General features: G+C 52.0%; 9 protein-coding genes across 9 annotated transcripts; 3 read left to right on the top strand and 6 right to left on the bottom strand.

Moving 5' to 3' along the window:
* Window positions 1-18: 18 nt before the first annotated feature.
* On the bottom strand, window positions 19-1883 carry LRP88_12304 (bifunctional fumarylacetoacetate hydrolase/alpha/beta hydrolase family protein; the record flags this gene model as incomplete). Its single annotated transcript, XM_083248698.1, has 3 exons — window positions 19-1017; window positions 1080-1241; window positions 1290-1883. 3 exons carry the CDS (start codon window positions 1881-1883, stop codon window positions 19-21), a joined length of 1755 nt encoding a protein of 584 aa, XP_083096128.1.
* Window positions 1884-2311: 428 nt separating this feature from the next.
* LRP88_12303 (acetate uptake transporter family protein) lies at window positions 2312-3088 on the top strand (the record flags this gene model as incomplete). The annotated part of the gene is made up of 3 exons (XM_083248697.1): window positions 2312-2429; window positions 2494-2961; window positions 3024-3088. 3 exons carry the CDS (start codon window positions 2312-2314, stop codon window positions 3086-3088), a joined length of 651 nt encoding a protein of 216 aa, XP_083096127.1.
* Window positions 3089-3653: 565 nt separating this feature from the next.
* On the top strand, window positions 3654-4255 carry LRP88_12302 (uncharacterized protein; the record flags this gene model as incomplete). Its single annotated transcript, XM_083248696.1, has 3 exons — window positions 3654-3855; window positions 3903-4050; window positions 4171-4255. 3 exons carry the CDS (start codon window positions 3654-3656, stop codon window positions 4253-4255), a joined length of 435 nt encoding a protein of 144 aa, XP_083096126.1.
* Window positions 4256-4790: 535 nt separating this feature from the next.
* Window positions 4791-6149, bottom strand: LRP88_12301 (fungal specific transcription factor domain-containing protein; the record flags this gene model as incomplete). Its single annotated transcript, XM_083248695.1, has 3 exons — window positions 4791-4798; window positions 4846-5779; window positions 5835-6149. The coding sequence occupies 3 exons, from the start codon at window positions 6147-6149 to the stop codon at window positions 4791-4793; spliced, it is 1257 nt and encodes a 418-aa protein (XP_083096125.1).
* Window positions 6150-10058: 3909 nt separating this feature from the next.
* LRP88_12300 (uncharacterized protein) lies at window positions 10059-10998 on the bottom strand (the record flags this gene model as incomplete). Its single annotated transcript, XM_083248694.1, has 2 exons — window positions 10059-10112; window positions 10255-10998. 2 exons carry the CDS (start codon window positions 10996-10998, stop codon window positions 10059-10061), a joined length of 798 nt encoding a protein of 265 aa, XP_083096124.1.
* Window positions 10999-12274: 1276 nt separating this feature from the next.
* On the top strand, window positions 12275-12808 carry LRP88_12299 (RmlC-like cupin domain-containing protein; the record flags this gene model as incomplete). Its single annotated transcript, XM_083248693.1, has 1 exon — window positions 12275-12808. One exon carries the CDS (start codon window positions 12275-12277, stop codon window positions 12806-12808), a length of 534 nt encoding a protein of 177 aa, XP_083096123.1.
* A 384-nt stretch (window positions 12809-13192) lies between these two features.
* On the bottom strand, window positions 13193-14464 carry LRP88_12298 (fasciclin domain-containing protein; the record flags this gene model as incomplete). The annotated part of the gene is made up of 4 exons (XM_083248692.1): window positions 13193-13420; window positions 13482-13913; window positions 13969-14230; window positions 14346-14464. The coding sequence occupies 4 exons, from the start codon at window positions 14462-14464 to the stop codon at window positions 13193-13195; spliced, it is 1041 nt and encodes a 346-aa protein (XP_083096122.1).
* A 1174-nt stretch (window positions 14465-15638) lies between these two features.
* LRP88_12297 (FAS1 domain-containing protein) lies at window positions 15639-16726 on the bottom strand (the record flags this gene model as incomplete). The annotated part of the gene is made up of 2 exons (XM_083248691.1): window positions 15639-15850; window positions 15907-16726. The coding sequence occupies 2 exons, from the start codon at window positions 16724-16726 to the stop codon at window positions 15639-15641; spliced, it is 1032 nt and encodes a 343-aa protein (XP_083096121.1).
* Window positions 16727-17088: 362 nt separating this feature from the next.
* Window positions 17089-18408, bottom strand: LRP88_12296 (BAR domain-containing protein; the record flags this gene model as incomplete). Its single annotated transcript, XM_083248690.1, has 3 exons — window positions 17089-17895; window positions 17948-18234; window positions 18282-18408. 3 exons carry the CDS (start codon window positions 18406-18408, stop codon window positions 17089-17091), a joined length of 1221 nt encoding a protein of 406 aa, XP_083096120.1.
* Between the last annotated feature and the right edge of the window lie 1611 nt (window positions 18409-20019).

The following is a 20019-nucleotide window of genomic DNA, read 5'->3' as shown; positions in this document are numbered from 1 at the left end:
TTCCAGTCTATTCTATAATCACTTCAAAAACTCTCCCACAGCCTCAGCAACGCCATCCACGTCTTCAAATACATGCCAGTGGCCTACATTCTTCAATACGGCAGCCTTTGAGTCCTTGATCCGTCCCACGTACTGCTCAACCAGCGCAGGCGGCGACACCTTGTCCTCGTCACCAGTAACGATCAAGGTCTTGGCCTCTATAGCCTCGACGTTGAGCTTTTGAGTGGCTCCAGCAAGAGCCCATGTAGCCTTGGCATAAGACTCGGGATCCTGGCCCAGAAGGCTGAGTCTGACTGCGGCAATGGCAGTTGGGTTTGCCTTCTTGGAGTGACTAGATGTTCCTGCGTCGACAACGGCGTCAATAACAGCTCGGATACCCTCGCTTCTCACAAGAGCAGCACGAGCATAAGCGCCCTTCGAGGCAGCTTCGGGGAGAGGAGAAGGAGGCGGTCCGACAAGGACAAGCTTGTTGACAAGGCCAGGGTTGTCGATCGTAAACTTGAGGGACGCCAGGCATCCGAGCGAGTGTGCAAACAGCGTCGCCGGTGCTGAGTTTGTGACGCCAGCAGCATCGAAAATGGACTTGATGTCAGAGGCAAAAGACTCAAGGCTCAGAGTGCTCAACGGATGAGTCGTGCTGAGACCATGGCCTTCAAGGTCAAAGAGATGAAGGGTGTTTCCCTCAGCGAGAGAAAGACGCGAAATCAAAGGTGTCCAGTAATCAAGAGTTCCACCAAGACCGTGTACAAAGACAATGTTGTTGCTTCCAGATCCAATCTTTTGGTAGTGGAGTGACTTGCCGTTCAATTGCGTCAGTCCAATACCAGCACCAAGAGTCTTGGCCGAGTTTGTGACTTGGAAGGGCAGGTTGGAGGTGACCTGCTGAACTGTAGGGTTGACAGCCTCAGGAGAAGCAATCTTGTTGGTGAGCGTTCCAAGACCGGTGACTGAGACGGCGACTTCGTCTCCAGGTTGGAGATAGACCGGAGGCTTCTTGCCAATACCAACACCGGCGGGCTAATCTATTAGTCAGGGACATGCATTGACGTGGTGGTTCTTACAGTTCCAGTGGCAATCACATCGCCAGGTTGTAGGGTCTGACCTTCGGAAATGGTCTTGATCAGGGTGGGGATGGAAAAGATGAGCTCCTCAGTGGTGGCACTCTGCCTGAGCTCTCCATTGACCTTGGTCTCAACCTTGAGAGTAGAGGGCAGAAACTCTTTGGGAACAGCGATAGGGCCCTAAAATTTTAGCGAAACGACTCCTGTTGCATATTAAGAGAAACTTACAATAGGGCAGAAAGTATCGGGAGACTTTCCAATGAAAAACTGCTTGTGGTCGCGTTGACGCTCGCGAGCAGTCATGTCATTGATAATGGTGTAACCCCAAACATACTCCCACGCATCAGCCTCTGAAACGCGATAACCAGCCTTTCCGATGATAACACCAATCTCTCCTTCATAGTCGATAGTCGAAGAAAAGTCGGCATGAGGCAGAATCTCCTCTCCATCCGCAATGATCGACGTAGCCCTCTTGGTAAAGATAACAGGGTGACTAGGCCGATCCGTCTTGTCAGAGCTGTCAAAGCCAGAGCTGTTAAACTCCTTGGCGTGTTCCATGTAATTCTTGCCCACAGCAAGAATGTCTCGGCCGGAAATCGGCGGCAGAACCTTGACGTCCTTGGCAGACACGGGCTCACCGTCGGCGATAATCCGAGACACGCCTGCAGCGATCACCTCGTAGAGACTCGTCACAGGCGTACCAGATGCAAAGCCCAGAGGTTGAATGGTGCCCTTGGAAATGTCGTAGTGTCCGATGCGGACGAGTCCCGTGTCGGGATGGCTAAAAGCCGCATACTGAGCGAGAGGAGTGATGGAGCCCATTGTGCGTGATTGTGTAGTTGTCTTGACGATTACTGGAGAGTCTCGGTGGGTGCAGGACGGCTCAAATACATAACCCTCAATTGCCGATCTGCAAGTCGCAGTTGTTGTCTCGGGTTTCGGGAGATGTCGCCGTGTGGTGGTTTTGCGGGGAAGACGGAGATGGCGGAGATGGCGGGGCGGAAATGGCGACAGCGGAGATGGAAATGAGCACATGATGGTTCATGAATCAAGCGTGTTAGTCCATGGGGGGGAGGGCATTCACCTGGGGTAGTACAATCATGGCGTTCTGGGGGTTTAATCGAGGCCTTGGTAGCTCAAGATGGCTAGTTCAGTGGTGTTGACGAGTATTTATTAGCTGGGTGAAGCAGATGTGCAGTTTCAACGCAGTCCTAGGACATTCTTTTTCCAATTGTTGCAATTCAATCATCATGTCTTCAGATGACAACAAACTCCATCAGACCCTCACCGAGGGAGGCCATGTTGAGGACTGCACTCAGCCGTCTCTCCCAGTGGTCCATCGACGCTTTGCCAACCCTTCACCTCTGGGTCTGCTGTCTTTTGCGACAGGTAAGAACCCATCTTGACCTTTGCACAGTTTCTAACATGTTAGGTATCTTTCTCATCTCGAGCTTTGGTGTCCACGCTCGTGGAATCCAGACTCCCAATGTCATGATCTCGGTCCTCATCTTCTTTGGCGGAATCTGCCAGTACCTCGTCGGCATTATGGAATTCGTCGCCGGAAACACCTTCGGAACTGCAGTCTTCATGTCTTATGGTGCCTTCAACATCTCCTACAGCATGATTTATCTGCCTGGCTCTGGTATCATTGCTGCATACATGGACTCTGAGGGCAACTTGAGCCCAGACTTTCAGCAGTCCATTGCATTGTATCTCTGGGCCTGGTTCATCTTGAGTGTCATTTACACCATTGCGGCCATTCGAAGCTCTTGGGTTCTCTTTCTGGATCTGGTGGCGCTTGACGTTTGCCTTATTCTTCTTGCAACTGGAAACATGGTTCAGAGCACCGCTGTTCTCAACGCCGGTTACGCCTTTGGATACTTGGTTGCCATTCTTAGCTGTAAGTACCTCGCTGTCCTTAAGAAATTACACTAACGCTTCTAGACTGGGCTGGTTGCGCAGGCCTCTACGCTGGAGGAACAACCCCTTTTGAAGTCCCAACGTTTCCTCTCTACAAGGAAGCATGAGCTTATGATGGCGGTACTTTGTACTTAAGGGTTCCCTTTTCATTATTTGACCTTCTATGCCTACCGCTATAGGAGCTTGAGAACATGTCTGTTGCAGTCCATTGGTCAAGCTTTTTCCAAGGTTCCTTCATGTGTTGATAACTCTATCATGGCTGCTGCCTTCTTTTAGTATTTTCATAATACTCTACAGCAACAAACTTTCCAACAACATTCACTACCGTGAAAACTACTTTCTGTCTACATGTTATGCACTGACGCCAATGCGGCCGTGAACTTAGCTAGCGAGCCCCATTCTCGGTCACCAAAACGGAAGGCTATAAAGAGCGAACGGCATGCGGTGTGAGAGGGCAAATAAATCTGTTTCTAATCCACACGTGCGTCTAAAACCGTAAGATCCTGCCGCTGTTATTGAGACACCGTCACCTCAAACGGGAAGTGATATGCACAGCTGAAGGATTGCTGCATTGCCGTCTCAACCGACCTGTTGATGCAGCAAGATATATAAGCTGTCTCAAATTTTCCGTGAAATACGGTTTTGTTTCTTCAATCGCAGTATTGACTCAAGATGAAGCTCACCGCCTTTCTGCTCCTCGCCTCTATTGTAACGGCCTCTCCTACCGTCTACTTCATTCGACACGGCGAAAAGCCAGCAGAAGGCAATGGATTGAATGCAGAAGGCCAGCAGCGCGCTCAGTGCTTGAGAAGCGTCTTTGGTGCGAGCTCACAGTACAACATTGGCCACATCATGGCACAGACCTACAAGTCCAGTACGTTCCTTGCTGTGAATCAGGATGCACAAGCTAATGCGATTTAGGTGGTGCCAGAAAGCGCCCGTACGACACTGTCCTACCCTTGGCTCAAGATCTTGGTCTTACAGTGGACACGTCGTGTGACCGGGACGACAGCGAATGTGTCAAGGACGTCGTCAAGGGCTACGAGGGCAGCGGAAACATTCTCATTTGGTAAGTCTTTTCGTCTCCATCTTAGAACCTGACTAACATCTTTAGCTGGGAGCACAAACGGCTCAACAACCTCGCCAAGGAGCTGGGGGCCGATGATGTGGACAACTACCCAAGTGACAGGTTCGACATTATCTGGACTGACCCCCCCAAGTACAAGGAGATTACAGAAGTGACATCTGAGAACTGTCCCGGCCTGGATGATTAGGTTCGGTCAGTCCGAAGTGTAGATCAAGTCCAGTGTGGCTCGATAGACGAAGATTGCGATGCATTTTATAGACTACAGTACATTCGCTATAGAATTGTTCTCCAAAAATGTCTCCCACTCTTCCCAACCCATAGTGGAAGGTGAAAGCCACTGTTGCGGTGCCAAATTGTCAATTGGCTGTTCAAGAAACTCGAGCCCAGATCGATCAGAGCTCACCGCGGTTTGATGAGAAGGGCTTTCGGATGGTACTGAGACCTGGTGCTGGATCTCTTGAGGCTTAATCATGTCACTATTGTCTGTCAGTTTTGGAAACCTGGCCACACAAGACACATACAGTAACTTCTTTAATATAGGCGTGGCCTTTTGGCAAACGGTACTCATCCCCGTTTTTGCCATCTGCTCGAATATCTCGAACGCTCCTTGAAGTTCCCGACGCAAAGCATCTTTCGTAGATGCATCGACGCTCATTCCACTCGTACAGATATGAGCTAGACACACTGCAGCATGGAATGCATGGAAGCTTCCCAAGCCACGGTTATACCACTGGTAAGGACGAAACATTGCGTCCTCATAGAGTGTCCGATGTATACTTAGCAATGCCTGAGAGCTCTCAGTGCACTTCCTCTGCGACATGAGTAGATTTTCCTTGGTGTAGCGCATGTCTGCCGCCCTCTGTCGAAGAATCGGTCTGTGCAAGAGGAGCGTGAGTTGATGCGAGTACCCAAACAGAATGTTTAATTGAACGGCGTGATGGACCGGGAGTGTCGTATCAAACAGATATTTGTAGTTAAGGACCTCTTGCAGGGCGGAAATCTCAGAGTCGAGTGCTTGGATGGCGTCGTAAGAAGGTGCACGCAATGACCCAAAAACCTCGCTACATATGCGGGTGCAAAGGCCGTAAAGGTCGAACTTGAGCAAGAGATACGACATCTGGGTCGGCCCACTTCGTGAGACTGGCACTTCGAATCCAGCAACAAGTTCATCATCGTTGACGTCCAAGGGCGGCTTGACACTTGAAGGCGTGAATGTCGAGTCCAGGTTTCCCAGCGTGGTGTTTTGTATCGTGTAGAGCATGTTTAATCCAGCCCAGCACCTTCGACGCTCCTCAACTCGTATCCGATCCATTCCAAAGACTGTAGGGTCGATGTGGCAGCCGAGAGCCAAGGCGATGTTGCGTGCGGTACCCAGTAGAGCCCAGGACTGACCATGGGTGTGATTGATACCGTAGATAAGAAGAACAACAGCTTGCAGCGTGTTGATATTGTGTCGCCAGAGGTAGTGATCTGCTTCGAGGCATTTCATCGCCGCTCCTCGATATCGACTGCTCAATAGAGACGTATTCTCGAGCGCCGAGTTGCGACGGCCTAGCTCACGAAGAAGAGGGCTGTCTTCTGGCAATGCTATGACCGCGATGCTCAAGATAACAAAGAGCAGCGCAAGCCATGGTAGAGACACTTGCTCGGGGTCTGACTGGAAGCGACGATAATCGGCCTCGAATGTCGGATCGTGCAGAATGTGAAAGAGCTACACTGTCAGCACCTGTGTATAAGAAAGGGGGAAGGCTTACAGGAGAAAATACGTCGAAATAAGTCGTCTTGAGCTCATCGCAGTGTGAAGTGGGCGGAAGCAGGTCGAGAAGCTCTGCAATCGTGGCGGTGCTGGTTGTAAATGGCATCGACCCAATGTCGTTCCCGTCAAGGTCTGTCTTGATGCCATTCACATTGGGATTGTCCCGAAGGATGGAGGACCAGCGTGAAGATGATGGTTCAAACTTTTCGTGTCCAGACTCGTATCGTATAATGATCCCAGCTGGCGGCGCAATTGAACTCGAAGGAACACCCTTGAGCGGTGACACCTCATCTCGCCCAGTAAACGAACTCGCAGATTGAGGCAAGGTCGATTCAGGCGAAGGAAAATTCGATGCAGGCTCCTGAGGCTGTTGACTCGACGAATTTGATACGCTCTGTCGTAATAACTCCTCCAGCCTATCGATCCTCGCGACGAGTTCCGAGTTATCAACAGCCCCTGTAGCTGGCTGGTTGTGTCGTCTGGGCCATTGATCCCGGAGATAAACACACTCTGAAGAGGGTATCCCTCGACGCACACAAGTCTCACAAGGTCCTCTTCCTCGGTTGATGTTTCGAGGACACTTGATCTTGCGCTCCCGACAGGGCTCGCAACTGAGAGGCATACGACGACCAGTTGAGACGGGCATTTCGACGGTGACTGAGACAAATAAGAATAAGTGACTAGACAGGAGCGAAAATCCGGGGACACACCCTTTTTAGACTCAGGAGCCTCCCCCGACATCTCCGCATTCCCCGCACATTGAGTTGATGCCAAGAGGCGAACTCCGGATTCTTTCTCAGCATCATGATTCGTCAGAGGGAAGCCAGCGAAAGCTGACTAACTTCCATGAGTGGCAGTGGCTGAGCCTGGTTGAAACTGGGGCTTAGTTCGAAGCTGAACCCCAAGCCATCGCAGCTCCTCCATCTTCCCAAGTCATGAACTCCCCCCACTGCTTCTTTTGCGACAAAACCCTTTGACAATGGCGTCATTCTTCTTTGCGTCGGAGCCGTCTCCAGACCAGGGAGCAACCTGGAATGTTGAGCTCTTTGTTGGCGTTGTGGCCTTGTGTTTTACTCTCCTGGGTTTACTCTCGAGACTCTATGACTCCATACCTCCCTCCATCGGGGGACCGATTTCGAGATATCTATGGCCTCCACGAGCACGAGCCGTGTCAACAGAATGTATGCAACACCCCGAGTTATTTTCTCCAGCTCACACCTCAAAGTCCTTGTCCCGTACTATCGCAACTCGAGATTCGTCGGAAGAGTAGAAATACTCGATCAAGTCAAGCGAGAGCTCACTATCACCTCCAAACGGGACATATTGAAGAGATTGAAGACAGTACAGCCGCGGATCTGCTTGTACGGACCCAATGGCGTTGGGTACTGTCTTACACTACTCAAACTGTCATGATATTAGTATCTGACGTGTATAGCAAAACCCAAATCGCCCTGTATCATGCCTACTCTCTCAAAGAAGCACAACCAGATACATCAATATTCTGGGTTCAAGCCAACAACATAGAACAGCTCTACGAGTCATACGCCTCCATCGCTCAGCAATGCAACATTCCTGGATCCTCAGATATAGGATTCAACCCTCTAGACTTCGTTCCATGGTGGCTAGAGAAAAGGCTCAAATCACCATGGCTCATGGTTGTCGACGGGGCCGATGACATGGAGTCGTTATTCCAGACAGATCAAGGGAAGAGAATGGCAGGCCTTTCCAATGCAAACAATGTGAAACAACGTGACATAGCAGTGTACATGCCAAAGTGCAGTCACGGGGCTATCCTCTTTACCACGACGAATCCTGAGTCCAGCCTTTTTGTAGGAGCGTCTATGATAGAGGTTGACAAACTGAACATAGATGAGGCGAGCCAATTGATACGAAACGACCTACGCTATTTAAACCCTCAAGAGGATGTGGACCTCCTCTCGCCGTGGCTCGACAATCTCCCACTTTCCATCACCTTGGCGACCTCATATATTAGAACGAACCCTATTTCCATCAAGGAATACATCGAACTTCTAAGGGGAGTCTGGCCTACCGTGGTCGATCTACGCGATCCACTCGATGCAACAGATCCCAAGGAGCCAAAGATACCACCAGAAGTCACTGCCCCGTGCCTCGTCTTGTTGCAGCAGCTAGAGCGCGAAAGCGACTCTACAAGCAAACTTCTTCAGCATGTCAGTTTATTTTATCACCAGGGAATCCTACGAGTTTTTCTCGATCGATATCCAACAGCAGGGTCACCAGATTCAATTTCAACTAAGACTTCACTGAGCAAACTCAAGATGAGCTCTGCCCTGTTGCAGAGAAACGACGACATTCTGGAGATGCACAGACTAGTTCAGGTGGTCACCCAGAAGCTTCTCTGGCATAGGGGGGGATCGTCAGAGCCGCCGAGGAAGCTATGTCAGCGTTCTGGTGGTCTTACCCGTACGGCGAGCCCATCGCGCATTCGACCCTTGCCACCTATCTCTTGAATGCATTTTCCATATTTCGATGCTACGAGAAGTTTTCTTGGATAAGTAACATACCGCAACTGGCGGTGATGCAAACTCTCAGCTTATATTTTGAATCCAGAGGAAGATGGAAAGACATGGCGATGCGGCATGCTAAAAAGCTCGTCCAAAGCGTGGAGAAACTAGGCGAATGGCACCCGGAAACGCTAGATATCATGAGCGAACTTTCCTTCATTTACATGCATCAGCGCCGATGGGAATACGCTGAGAGGCTACAATCCTATCTGCTGGGAGTTCAATGCGAGGTCCTGGGGGATGATGCCCTTTCGATAGAGATGAACAGAAAGACTCGCAGACTCATAGCCTCAAAAAGAAGGCTAGAGGAGGATACAACTCCTCGGCTAGGGAAAGATCCAGTAACAGGCAAGGAAGAGATGCCTTCTTCGATAAGGCCAGCTCGACTGCCTTGGACTGGGTTTCCGTGGGCAGCGTTGAAGCAGGATATTTTAGCCAGCGGGAAGGAGAACAGTAAGGACAAGGACACTTGACAGGCATTTCTCCGGACTGACAACTCTATTAGAGCCACCCTCGAATCTACCGCGACTAGTCGACAGCATCTTGAACAGGATACCAGCTCATAGACCCCCGGTCTCCGAAGGACAAGCTCGGATTCGCTGGACCTGTGTGAGTTAACTGCGTCAATATTTGAGCTTTAGCTGGTCTTTTTCTAGTCCTGCGGACAACAGCTCTTTGATGACTTCTCAAGCTCAACCCCCGAATCGCTTCAAGCCTTGCAGCAAAATCTACAGAACCACAACCTGTCATCCGGCCAGGGTCAGCACAGCGGTGGCTTTTCCAACCAAGGTTCAACGGGTCGTCCTGACCTAACATGGCCATGGCCAACATTTATTCCTGGGAACGGCTTCAACAAGTTCCTGGGACGGAAGAAAGAAGAAGCGACTACCCTTCCCATGCATACCCGTCCACAGATCCCTCAACCAGTGGTCAGCACGACTCCGTATCTCTTGATGTGCATTGATCGAGACCGTCATTTTACGGGGCTTTATCAACATGTGCTACAAAACGTCGAGGATGACGCACAGCTCTTTCAGTTTTTACGAGACAATGTTTCCCGACATCGAGGCATCAGTTCATGGCTCACCTTTAGGAGTGTTAGCGCAATTTCTCTTACCAGAGTATGTCTTCTCAAAACTTCTCCATCACCGCTAATGTCTCCCAGTTTGAAGCAGACAACAGCAAATTCGCTGAAGTCCACCACCACAAGGAAGTATGCGACAAAGACTGCGTGTGCATTCCCCCACCCGAAAGGATCCAAAATGACGAATATGATTGTTCGCCATCGCCAACCATCAAACCAACCCAAGTTCCCGTCATTGGTACAAATCGCCTAACCCACTACTTTCTGAAGCCTCATACATTCCACGGACCTCAACGGACGATACTCAACCAGTTACTGAAAAGGGCAGAGGGGCCACTGAGCACATCACAAAACAGCATGCAACTTGGGTGGGGTATTCACATTCAGGAGGGCTGGCATTGGAGGTCCATCTACTTTGTGGTGCTCGTGGTATTTGTCATCGGAGGACTCGTTTTCGGCATCGCTTGGTCCGTCGCCAAGAAAGATATCCAGAGTGCGTTTTCTATTGCAGCTACCTGGATGGCGATGGCTCCTTTGGTGTTTGGATGGATTGCGGTCAGAGATTTACAATAGGAGGGTAATGAATCATGATTTATGGCAGCCTGGTTTAGAGACGTTCAGATCCTCCCTTGCTTCCGTTCCCCCCAATGACATGCTCAATCTGACAGCCAAAGTGTCTTTGCAGTCGAGGGCTTACAGATTCCCATCTTTCCCAAAGGCCCGGCAGAGTTGGTGGTGGCACAAGCCCAAGTACGCATATTGTTATCTCTCAAAATTCCTGCCCCAACAAGCTTGGCACATACCCCCGGATGATTCGCGTCCAAGAACTCCGAGATGCTGGTGGCAAACGTGGTGGCAGTAACCCCCTTTTCGCGCGTGATACACCACAAATCTGGATCCTTCTTCATCTGAGTGAGCTGGCCCGATTTAACAGTGTCTTCGCTGGACAAGACATCTCGAGTCGTCTCGTTGACGGCGCAGCGATGGATATGAACTTGTTCGTGAGTTCTAGCCCTCCACGAGTTGAGTAGCAGCGCCTCCCTCGATGGGTCGTAGTTCTTCTGGGCAAACACCCATCCCCGGTCACCGAATGCGCGGTTCACCTGGTTGCTCATATCGAGAATACCCGAGAGCAGTTTGTTGGTGGTGGTGAGGTTATCGTGACCAGGAAGAAGCGCCCAGATGTCATCCCCACCCACACGGATAGGCTGGTTGGTGATGCAGTCCCCGTGCTTATTCTTGAGGCATCGGCAGAGAGAGTTGAAGAAGAGGCCACAGCCCTCGCATGTGACCTCGCTCTGCTTGCAGGTCGTGTCGCAGACCTTGACGTCCTTGGGAGCGTCATGACCGCAAGCCCTGCAAGGGTGGCCTTTGCACCCTTCGGTTGGAGGGGGGCATTCGCATGAGTCGACCGTCATCTTTTGAATGTTGGTGCTTGTACATTCGACGGGGCCACGAGGCAGGAGAGTGGTGAAGTAGCCTTCGAAAGGGGGTTCGGCGATGGCAACGGTTGCCCAGAAGGCAAGGACGGTGTAAACGATACGCATGGTACGGCGGATATAAACTCGGTGCTAGTCTGAAGTAGTGTTTGGTATGATCTGGGGAAGAAGGGGAGAAGTGAGAAGGGGAGGGACCGAAGGGGGAGTTCTTATGCATGATCTGTCCTTGGTAGAGTTCTCAACGGTCGTCGTCTGCGGAGGTTCAAACTCAATTGCCCACTCTTGAACGTCTAAAATCCTTAAATAACAACATTTATCCCATTGATCAAGACCTTCTTGGCAATATCCCACTCTTCGGGCTGACATTCGGCGAGACTGTTGGTGAGAGCTACGGATATCTCCAGGGGCGTCTGACAGGAGGTCACAGGGTTCTCATATGCGGAAACTTCCTTCCCCTCGATGCTTGGCATTCAAGACCGGCAGGTCTGAGCCGGGACACCTAAGATTCTTCTCGCGATGAAAATTAGCATGTATTATCGTTCTTGCTCAACAGGAACTTGTTCGCTTACTCCGGGCCCAAGCCAAGCCGCATCCTCGGCCGGCCTGCCAGGCAACACGATCCTGGGTAGCTACCTAGGCGTCCGTGGATCTCCAAACGCCAGCAGCCGAGGAGGGCTTGAGACTCTCACTCTTGGCGTTACCACTTAATGGCTAGTTATAGACATTTAGTCACTTCAAGAGTGAGTTCAAGAGTGAGGGGTGGGGGTGACGAGGATTCCGATGAGGTCTGTCACGTCCAGGAGTTTCGCAACCGACAATGGCACCGCGTGTTTCTAGTCGCAGACGTTGTAGCTTTGACAACTCCATGGCCCGCCTCTGCCAGCCCTCTGCACACCAGCATGTCGAGCCAACCAAAGTCGATATTGCAATCTCGTCCACCATGGATCCCTTGGTGTGTGTCAGCCTCGAGCGGTTAAGGTGGTCGGCGGATGTATTTTTCCTAATTTCCTCCATGCCTTAGACTTTCTTTCCATATCCATTTGGCAGTTCATTTGATGTTGTTACCTTGAGGCGCTGTGAATCATCTCATCTTGATGTTCGGGGTATAGCTCTCTTCGACTCTATGCTGAGTTGAACACAGGAGCGAACATGATCCTCAACATAACAATAAATTTAAGACTCCCGACTTATATCCATAATCCAATCTTCAATTCTGCACTTTGTCGCGCGTCAAGATCGCAGTGCCAATGCATTTATAGTAGTCGTGTTGTGGATGACGTAAGACGGCGATAATCACTGTTGCAACACCACCATGAACTCCATCCCAACTCTTCTCTCTCTATTTACCTTGACAATTATCTGATCGTATGTCCTCTGCCTCAAAATGCCCCTCACACCTCTCTCATCCCTCCGCGTCTCCAAACATCTAATCCCAGCCCACGACCTCATCCCCAACTGCAGCATCCAGAACAAACCCCTCCTCATCTACCACTCCGCCTTCCAACGCCCCATCTCAGCAACAAGAATCGAATCACACCTCTCCTCCGTGGGAGTCGTGATCCCTCAATGGCGCTTCACCATGTACACGACTACTCACTTCCACAGCACATCCCACGAGGTTCTATGCATCAGCCATGGTCGAGCTCGTCTGTGTTTCGGTGGCGAGGAGAATGAGGATCGTGTTGAGCCTGTGGTTGAAGCGGGAGACGTGGTTATTGTACCGGCGGGTGTTGGGCATCGCCTTTTGGAAGACTTGACTGGTGGGTTTGAGATGGTGGGAAGCTATCCAGAGGGTCACAATTGGGACATGTGCTATGGCAAGTCGGGCGAAGAGGAAAAGGTGAATGCGATCAAAAATCTGGAGTGGTTTCCACGAGATCCCATATATGGAGATCAAGGGCCAACAAAGGACGTCTGAGTCTGGGTGTACGGCGTGTACGTTGGGGTGATGCTTTTGTGCCAGATAATGAGCTATTGACGATATCCCGAGTTTGAGCATAAATACCTGAATGAGTTGAGTAACCAGAAAGCTTCTATTTAAAGCCATGTGAATATTCGCTTGTGTTTCCCTTTGTCAATCGTGGACAAATGCGGCACTGTTCCACGCTCGCAGTAACACCCATCAATTGAACCACCAAGCATCAGCTTGTACCAATAGTCACGTCTAGCACGGAGAGACATATGGAAAAGTTTTAGAGTGACATGGACATCAATTCACATATTCAGTATCTCATATGCAACCATTCACATTACCCATCGCCTCATCCACATTAAGCCTCCCCAACCCAATTATACACACCACTTAATAGTTCATGACAACAGCGGCACCACCAAGCAAAGCACCAAGCGCAATCGCAGCCGTAGCATGAGGAGCAGCCTCGGTCGAAGTCGAAGTAGTAAGTCCGGTGACCTGCTCGGTACCCTGCGGCACACCCGAGGTGAAGGGAACACCGACGTCGCTGGCCGAGCTGGCGCCGGAGAAGGCCGGGGCCTGGGTCTCGGCGGTGGGGTTTGCCGTAGCGGAAGGGTTCTCGGGGTTGAGGACACTACACAAGAGTTAGTGAGATTGATGTGTAGGGAGTGGAAGAGACTTCCCCGTCAATGACGTGGAGGACACCGTTGGCGATGAGGACATCAGGAATGACAACCTTGGCCTCATTGACAAAGACGTCACCATCATGGATGGCAATGGTGATGTCCTCGCCCTCAGAGGTTCTAAGCGTGCCGTTCCTCAGCGTGCTGCTGTATCCGACAGTACCGTTGACAACATGGTACTTGAGAATGCTCTCGAGGTCATCGCTGCTGAGATTACCCACGACGGAGCCAATATCCGCAAACGCGGCGTTGTTTGGTGCAAAGACGGTAATGTTCTTCTCTTCGATGACGTCCTCTCCGAGGTCAGCCTCAGTAAAGGCGCCGACGACGGCAGAGAGGTTGGCAGCGATGGCAGTGTCGGTGAGGTTCTTTGGGATGCTGAGGACGCGGTTGATGATGTGGATGGTACCGCCGGTAAAGTTGAGGTTCTACTTGGTCAGCGATGAAATGTCAAGAGGACGGATAACTTACAGCCTCGGTCACATTGGACTGAGCACGGAGTCCACTGTAGAAGCTGACAGTGTCATTAGCAGCAACAGCTTCGACGACCTGTCCGCTGGTAACATTGGTGTAGGTCTCGTTGGTGAGGAGCGTCTTGACAAAAGCAGGTGTGTCGGTGATGTTGCTGGCATAGTACGTGCCATTGAGGACGTGGTACTGGAGGATAGCACCAATGAGGCCAGGATCCGCCGCGACCTGCTTCGCAACAGTGGTATCATTGAGAAGCGCCTCAAGGGCATCGTTGCTGGGAGCGAGGATGGTAATGTTGCGAAGCTGGGAGAGCGTTCGAGCAAGGCCAGGCTGGGCCTTGATGAGGCCTACAAGAGTAAGCAATGGTGCAACAACAAGACTATCCGTACATACCGTTCAGCTCAGAGAGGGTATCATTCTTGGAGTCAAGGGCATCGGTCAGAGAAGTGCGGCTCTGAGCCGAAGCAGCGCCAACAAGGGCAAGAGACAAGAGACTGAAGGGCTTCATGGTGTGTAGATTCACAGGAACTCAAACCTAGCTTCTGATCGAACACTTCTGGACAAGAAGGGGGGCACGAAAACACAGAGGGAACACTCGGCTTTTGAGCTTCTCAAACAATGGGCACCATACCAGCAATAGTCTTGGCCAATTCATCACTAGCCAATAGTCAAAGACAATCCTCCATCTCGACCAGTCTCTGAACAGCGGGAAGACGAAACAAAAAAGTCAATGACATAGCCAAGAACTTCTGCGTCATGCACTAGCTCCAAGACGTGACTTGTTGTCTCATGGCGCGAGGCTGTACAACTCAGACGATTGCCAAGAAACAAGATTCGAGCCAAGGGGCAAGGGTTTTGAAAGAGGGAGCCGACGGCAATTGAGGGCATCGTAGAAGGGGACGGAGGACGGCAACCATCATCCAGACGAGACGAGACAAAGGTGCCGAGAGGGAGGCCAAGGGCAATTGCATCAAAACCAAGAATTCCATGCGCTATCCGTCAAATGCCATTGCTTAGAACCTGTTTTTCCGTCCTTGTCGCGACTCTTGAGCCGTCACCGACGCGCAACCGACAACCACCATCACCACCAGCAACAACGGGAACCTCCTGTGAATCAACCAATTGCCGACGTCTTGTCTGCATCGGCTCAGCCCAAAGGTCCAGACTCCAGAGCAAAGAAAGGCCACAGAAATGTCGTCCCCATCCTCCACCGGCTGCCCAGAGCCGGAAACCCCACTCCCCGCCATTTATACACGTCGATCCGGTCGCTTCATATCGTCATAGACCCTCCCTCAGGTATCGCAGCAGCACAGCTCGGCTGTGGGTGAACATGGCCAAACAATCGCCTAAAAAGGCGTGACATGGTCCAAGCCCGGCAGCCAAGCCTCGGCATGGTTAAGACGGCATTTCAGCTTATGGACAGGATGGGTTGCACCACGTCTCTGGGAATCGAATCAGCCAAGGCACGTCTCGTCTTGACGATGCATGCGTGCATCTAGACCACGTCGGAGATCGGCTTGGCCAGCTTGGGTCAGTTGCTTCTGCCCACTTCAGCTCTCCCGCGCCTCAAAAGCTGTCGCGGCCTCACCAAGGCCCTGGTACTCTCGTCTTTTCCGATTGGCTTCCTCGGAATCAACAAGATGGAAGCATCATCAACCTCCACCTAGTCCAATATCACCATCTCATAGAGGCGGGCCAAAGGGATCCGCATTCTCCAGCTTCACTCGCTTCGTCTCCCTCGCGAGGTCGTCTCCAAACACAGAACCATCATTATTCGCCGCCGTCTTCTTTTCCTTGTTCATGGCTTGTTCTCGTCTCGCCCGTTGAAGATTGACCAGGTTCGCTCGATCGGGGTCTCTGCATTTCTGCAGCTTCTTTCGGAGGGGCTTCATCGCTTTGACAATTTCGGGCTGGGTTCGTTAGTAGATGCATCCCAGGCAGGTGAGAAACATACCGTTCCCCAATAATCCGTCATTCTCTCTGGAGGCTCCTCCTCGAGCATCTCGCGACAGTTCTGAATCACACCCAAAATCTTGTCGCGCATGCTTGCCAACACAGCAGCCTGTCCTGCCTCACCATTCGGCAAAGGAATCAAGACATCCAGAAGCCCATGGTCCACAATAGAAACTGCCGCCATCATGATCTGGCTGGGAGTGTAGTGGAAGTAGGCATCTGTGACCAACGGACTAAACTTGAGAATCTCTCGCGCGCGAGCGTGTACTCTGTTGATCCGTGACTCCTCATCAGGCAGCTTCCTCCGCAACTCTAGAATCGCACCCTCGAGGGCTCTGAACGGGTGCCTGACGTCAAAGGCGAATCGAATCCCCTGACAAAGCAGAAACTCTCCAGCCAGGATCTGTTCCCCAGTCGTGTTGGGAAACTTTTCCGAAAAGGCGTTCAGCTTGTAAAAGAAGCCCTCGGCCTTGCACCCAAAGAACAGCGACGTCTTGAGGAGCTCGGGAGCCGGGTATGTCATGACCGAGTTGGTCACGTAAAATCGTCGCAGGAAGACGGCGGCGGTCGCTCGGATCTCGGTGGGAAGTTCGCAGAACTGCGCGGCGCGGATGAGTTCGACGGTGAAGAACTTGACGAGTCGGATCTCTTCGTCGGCCGTGAGGAAATCGGGAGGAGGGTCAGCAGAGAGTCGCGGCGCGATCTGCTCTCTTGCTAGCGAGTTTGTCTTTGCGCGCAGCTCTTGGAGATTTGACGGGGTGAAGGACCAGAGCCGATATTGGCTCGATTGCCGGTAGCGCTCGTCTTCGGTCGCCATGATGCCTGTGTTTGAGTGGTAGAAGGTGTGAAGAGTGCAGAAGGCAAGTTGGAAGAGCTTCAAGTTCACATGCTGATCGCCATATTCCTGGTGTCACGTGACTGTCTTATCAGTACCTATCTATCGCATCACAGGCACCTTGCAGAGGATCTCATGATGTCTTCAAAATCGTTTTCTTTTCGCATCATTTCAAGCGTCTTTACAATGAAATCAATTAGTCCCCGAGGACAGAAAAACATTCCGTCGCGTTCAACGTGACTCTAATCCAATCTTGCTAACCCAGATGACACACGAGACCTAACGCCGCCCAAAGCCCAAGTTTACTCAGTTCAAAGAAAAACATCAAGTCCACTCATCACGCATCAATATCCAAGGTTCTCCCTTCGAGCGGGAGGAGGAGGCGGGGGCTTCTTGGCCCTGTTGGGAGGAGGTGGTGGTGGCTTCTTGCCCAGAGCCAGGGCACTCGTGCTGCGGCTCAGACTTCCATAGCTTGTTGCAGGGCTGGCGCTTCTGCGGTCGCACCAGTCTGGGCTACCGCTTCGACTTGTTGAGACATCATCAGAGAATACATCGTCGCTGTGGCCGCTTCGACCATAAGAGCCACCATCAGTCACGACCCGGGAGAGAGGAGCACCAGGAACACGGAGGTTGGCCAGGGGTGTAGGCGAGCGGCCATCAAAGGTGTTGGCCCTGCCAATGGCTGGTCGTGGTGGCTGAGGAGGTGGAGGTGCGAGACGGCTACCGGGAGAACGGTGAGGAATGCGGACAGGTTCAGGCTCAGGCTCGGGTTCCTCGTAGACAGCCTGGTGACGAGGCTCCTGCCAGGATCGAGCAGTGTTGGATCGGCTTCGGCCAGGCCGAGGTGCAGTTGTGGGAGAAGCGGCAGCACCTCCAGCCCAGCTCTGTCTAACACGGCGAAGCTCCTCTGCGCAGCGCTCATGGTAGTCAAGCTCAGCGTCGAGGAACTGGGTCAGGGCAGCAATGTTCTCAACCTCGGACTCCTTAATGTCCTGCATGCGGCGGAGGACGTCCTCGCTGGTCTCCTCAAACTTGGCCTTGTTCATGCGGACCTCTTCTTCGATTCGGAAGTCGTCTCGTCGGGCCTTGGCCATCTTGTTGGTACTGGCGTCATAGGCGAGACGTCGGTTCTCGAGCTTCTTGCGCGTGTTCTGGGCCTTGTTAGCTATGAATGATTCATGGGCGTCGGGGGGCTGAACCTACCTGGTACTCTCGCATCATAGCCAGGCTCCTCTCGAGGTTATCCATCCAAGTGGCATTGGCGCAGTCGACGTAGCAATCCTGGATACCGGCAATGCGCTCGTTGGCGCGACCGAGGGACAGGAGACAGTTTCCAAACTCGGAATCCTGCTCAAAGTCCTCTCCATGGGTGGCCATGGTGCGGCCAAGGTAGGAGATGGGAGAACCACGCTCCTTGTCATCAAGGAGCTCATTGCGACGGGAAATCCACTTGACGTAGGCTCCCATGGATCTCTGCATGCGTTCCATGCCTGAAAAGGTCAGTTAAAGCCATGACTAGTGATCGAAGATGACAAACCTTCATGCCTCAGAGCCATCTCTTGCTCGAGGTTCTTGAACTCCTCCGAGTGGCCAGTTCGGGCCTCGGAGCCCATCTTCTCACCGGCCCATTGAAAGGCGCGGTCAATCTTCTTTGTGAAATGCATCTTTCGTTACAGTCAGGCCCAGCAGTGTATTATCAGTGTGTCGTCTCTGATCAGGTCGGATCCAGTCCGATCTGGAGGTGGTGTATTCGCGGGGTCGTCTGGCGCCGTCGCTATTATTCTTCAAGAGCAAGCAGTTTACAAGCAAGTTATTCAGCGATGGACGAAACGAATGATGGGAGAGATGAGGAGGAGAGGAGATTGACCGGGAGCAGCTCAAGAGGAGGAGCGAGCGACGGGGTAATGAACCAAATCCCAGCAGCAAGGGGTTGGGTTAAGCAACAAGGGCGTCTCTGTCTGTCTCGTGGCGAACTCCAGTCTACCTACTCGGGGGGCGTACGAATTGGGAGGATGCGACGTTGGGTCCATAGAACTCAAGTGGGTGAAGATGGATAGGGGTGACCGTAGCGGAGGTTGGGGAGAGAGGCCCAGCCCGCCCAGTGCCCTTTACAGTGTCTTTAATTGGCAAGCCCCCTGAATAAGGTACTGACCTACAGGGCAGGTCGAGGGGCATGGCACACCTGGGTTGCAGTCTATCTTATCGCCCTGCAGTAGTCCGAAGCCTCTGTGCCTCTGGTCTGCGTGGGCAGGAACTGCTGCGAGGAGGCGGGGAGAGTAGCAGTAGATGAAGCCAAGCCATGATCCATGTGTTGTGTTTGATTAATCGAGATATACCGTCATTGCTTGCTGGCTGTCTACCTGAAGCAAAGCTCGAGGAATCAGGTCGTGTGTGTGAAACAAGGCCCAAACGGGATTCTGTAATCAAACATGCAACAGCTGTCATTAAAGCCCGCTCACCTCATGAGAAAGAAAGAAATCAATGAAAAGGCGGCAATAATGTTGAGCCTAAAATGGTGCCATGTACCAATCTTGGCACCCATCCATCGACAAAAAGCACCAGCCAGAATGCATGGCACGAGTGCAGGAATTGAGGCGGCAAAATGCCCGGACAAGGCGATCCTCTCTTGACACCACCTTTCTGAGAAGGATTTTCTAACAGAATTCCCCAGAGCCTCGTTCCATCCCATCGGCCACCCAGACCCCCATAGGTTGTGGATAAGGGATAGGCGCCGTCGAGAAATGTCGCGCGCCTAGCGACAAACCTTTTGGCTCGTATCGTCCATTCGATCTCGAGGTATTGCGTCGACATGACACGAAAGCTTACGTTGACAGACGAAACAAAAGAAAGAGAGTGGAAAATAGCAGTCCATCCACCCGTCCGTTTGTTCGTACTCGCGCTGGTACAGTCATCACTGATACGAGTACGGAGTTGGGTTGGTGGGCGGCGAGCATGGATGGCACTTCTTTATCCCCCCTCCACCTCCTCCTCGCAAAAGAACCCCTGAGACAACGGTGCCAATAACCTGTGTGCTACCGCTACACTAGGAACGGGAGCTGTCTCCGGCTGTGACAAAGCCAAGTTCTGCCTCTCTCCACTCACTGACCAGTTCTCTCTCCACCAAGAGACATGCCTCCCACACACACTGGCCCTTTGTCGCCCTGCTCAGGCCCGCTCTTCCTCCACATTCCACCATCTCCCCAGCCCCTGGGGGGCAAGACGACGGATGTCCTTGTGTAGACAGACATGACAGACCATGGCACAAAGCAAAGGCC

The sequence above is a fragment of the Fusarium phalaenopsidis genome (assembly GCF_050370095.1).
Source record: "Fusarium phalaenopsidis strain FUZ10S chromosome Unknown contig_32316, whole genome shotgun sequence".
Classification (NCBI taxonomy): Eukaryota; Fungi; Ascomycota; class Sordariomycetes; order Hypocreales; family Nectriaceae; genus Fusarium; species Fusarium phalaenopsidis.
The sequence above is the reverse complement of the archived record's forward strand: the minus strand, read 5'-3'. Positions and strand labels throughout refer to the sequence as shown.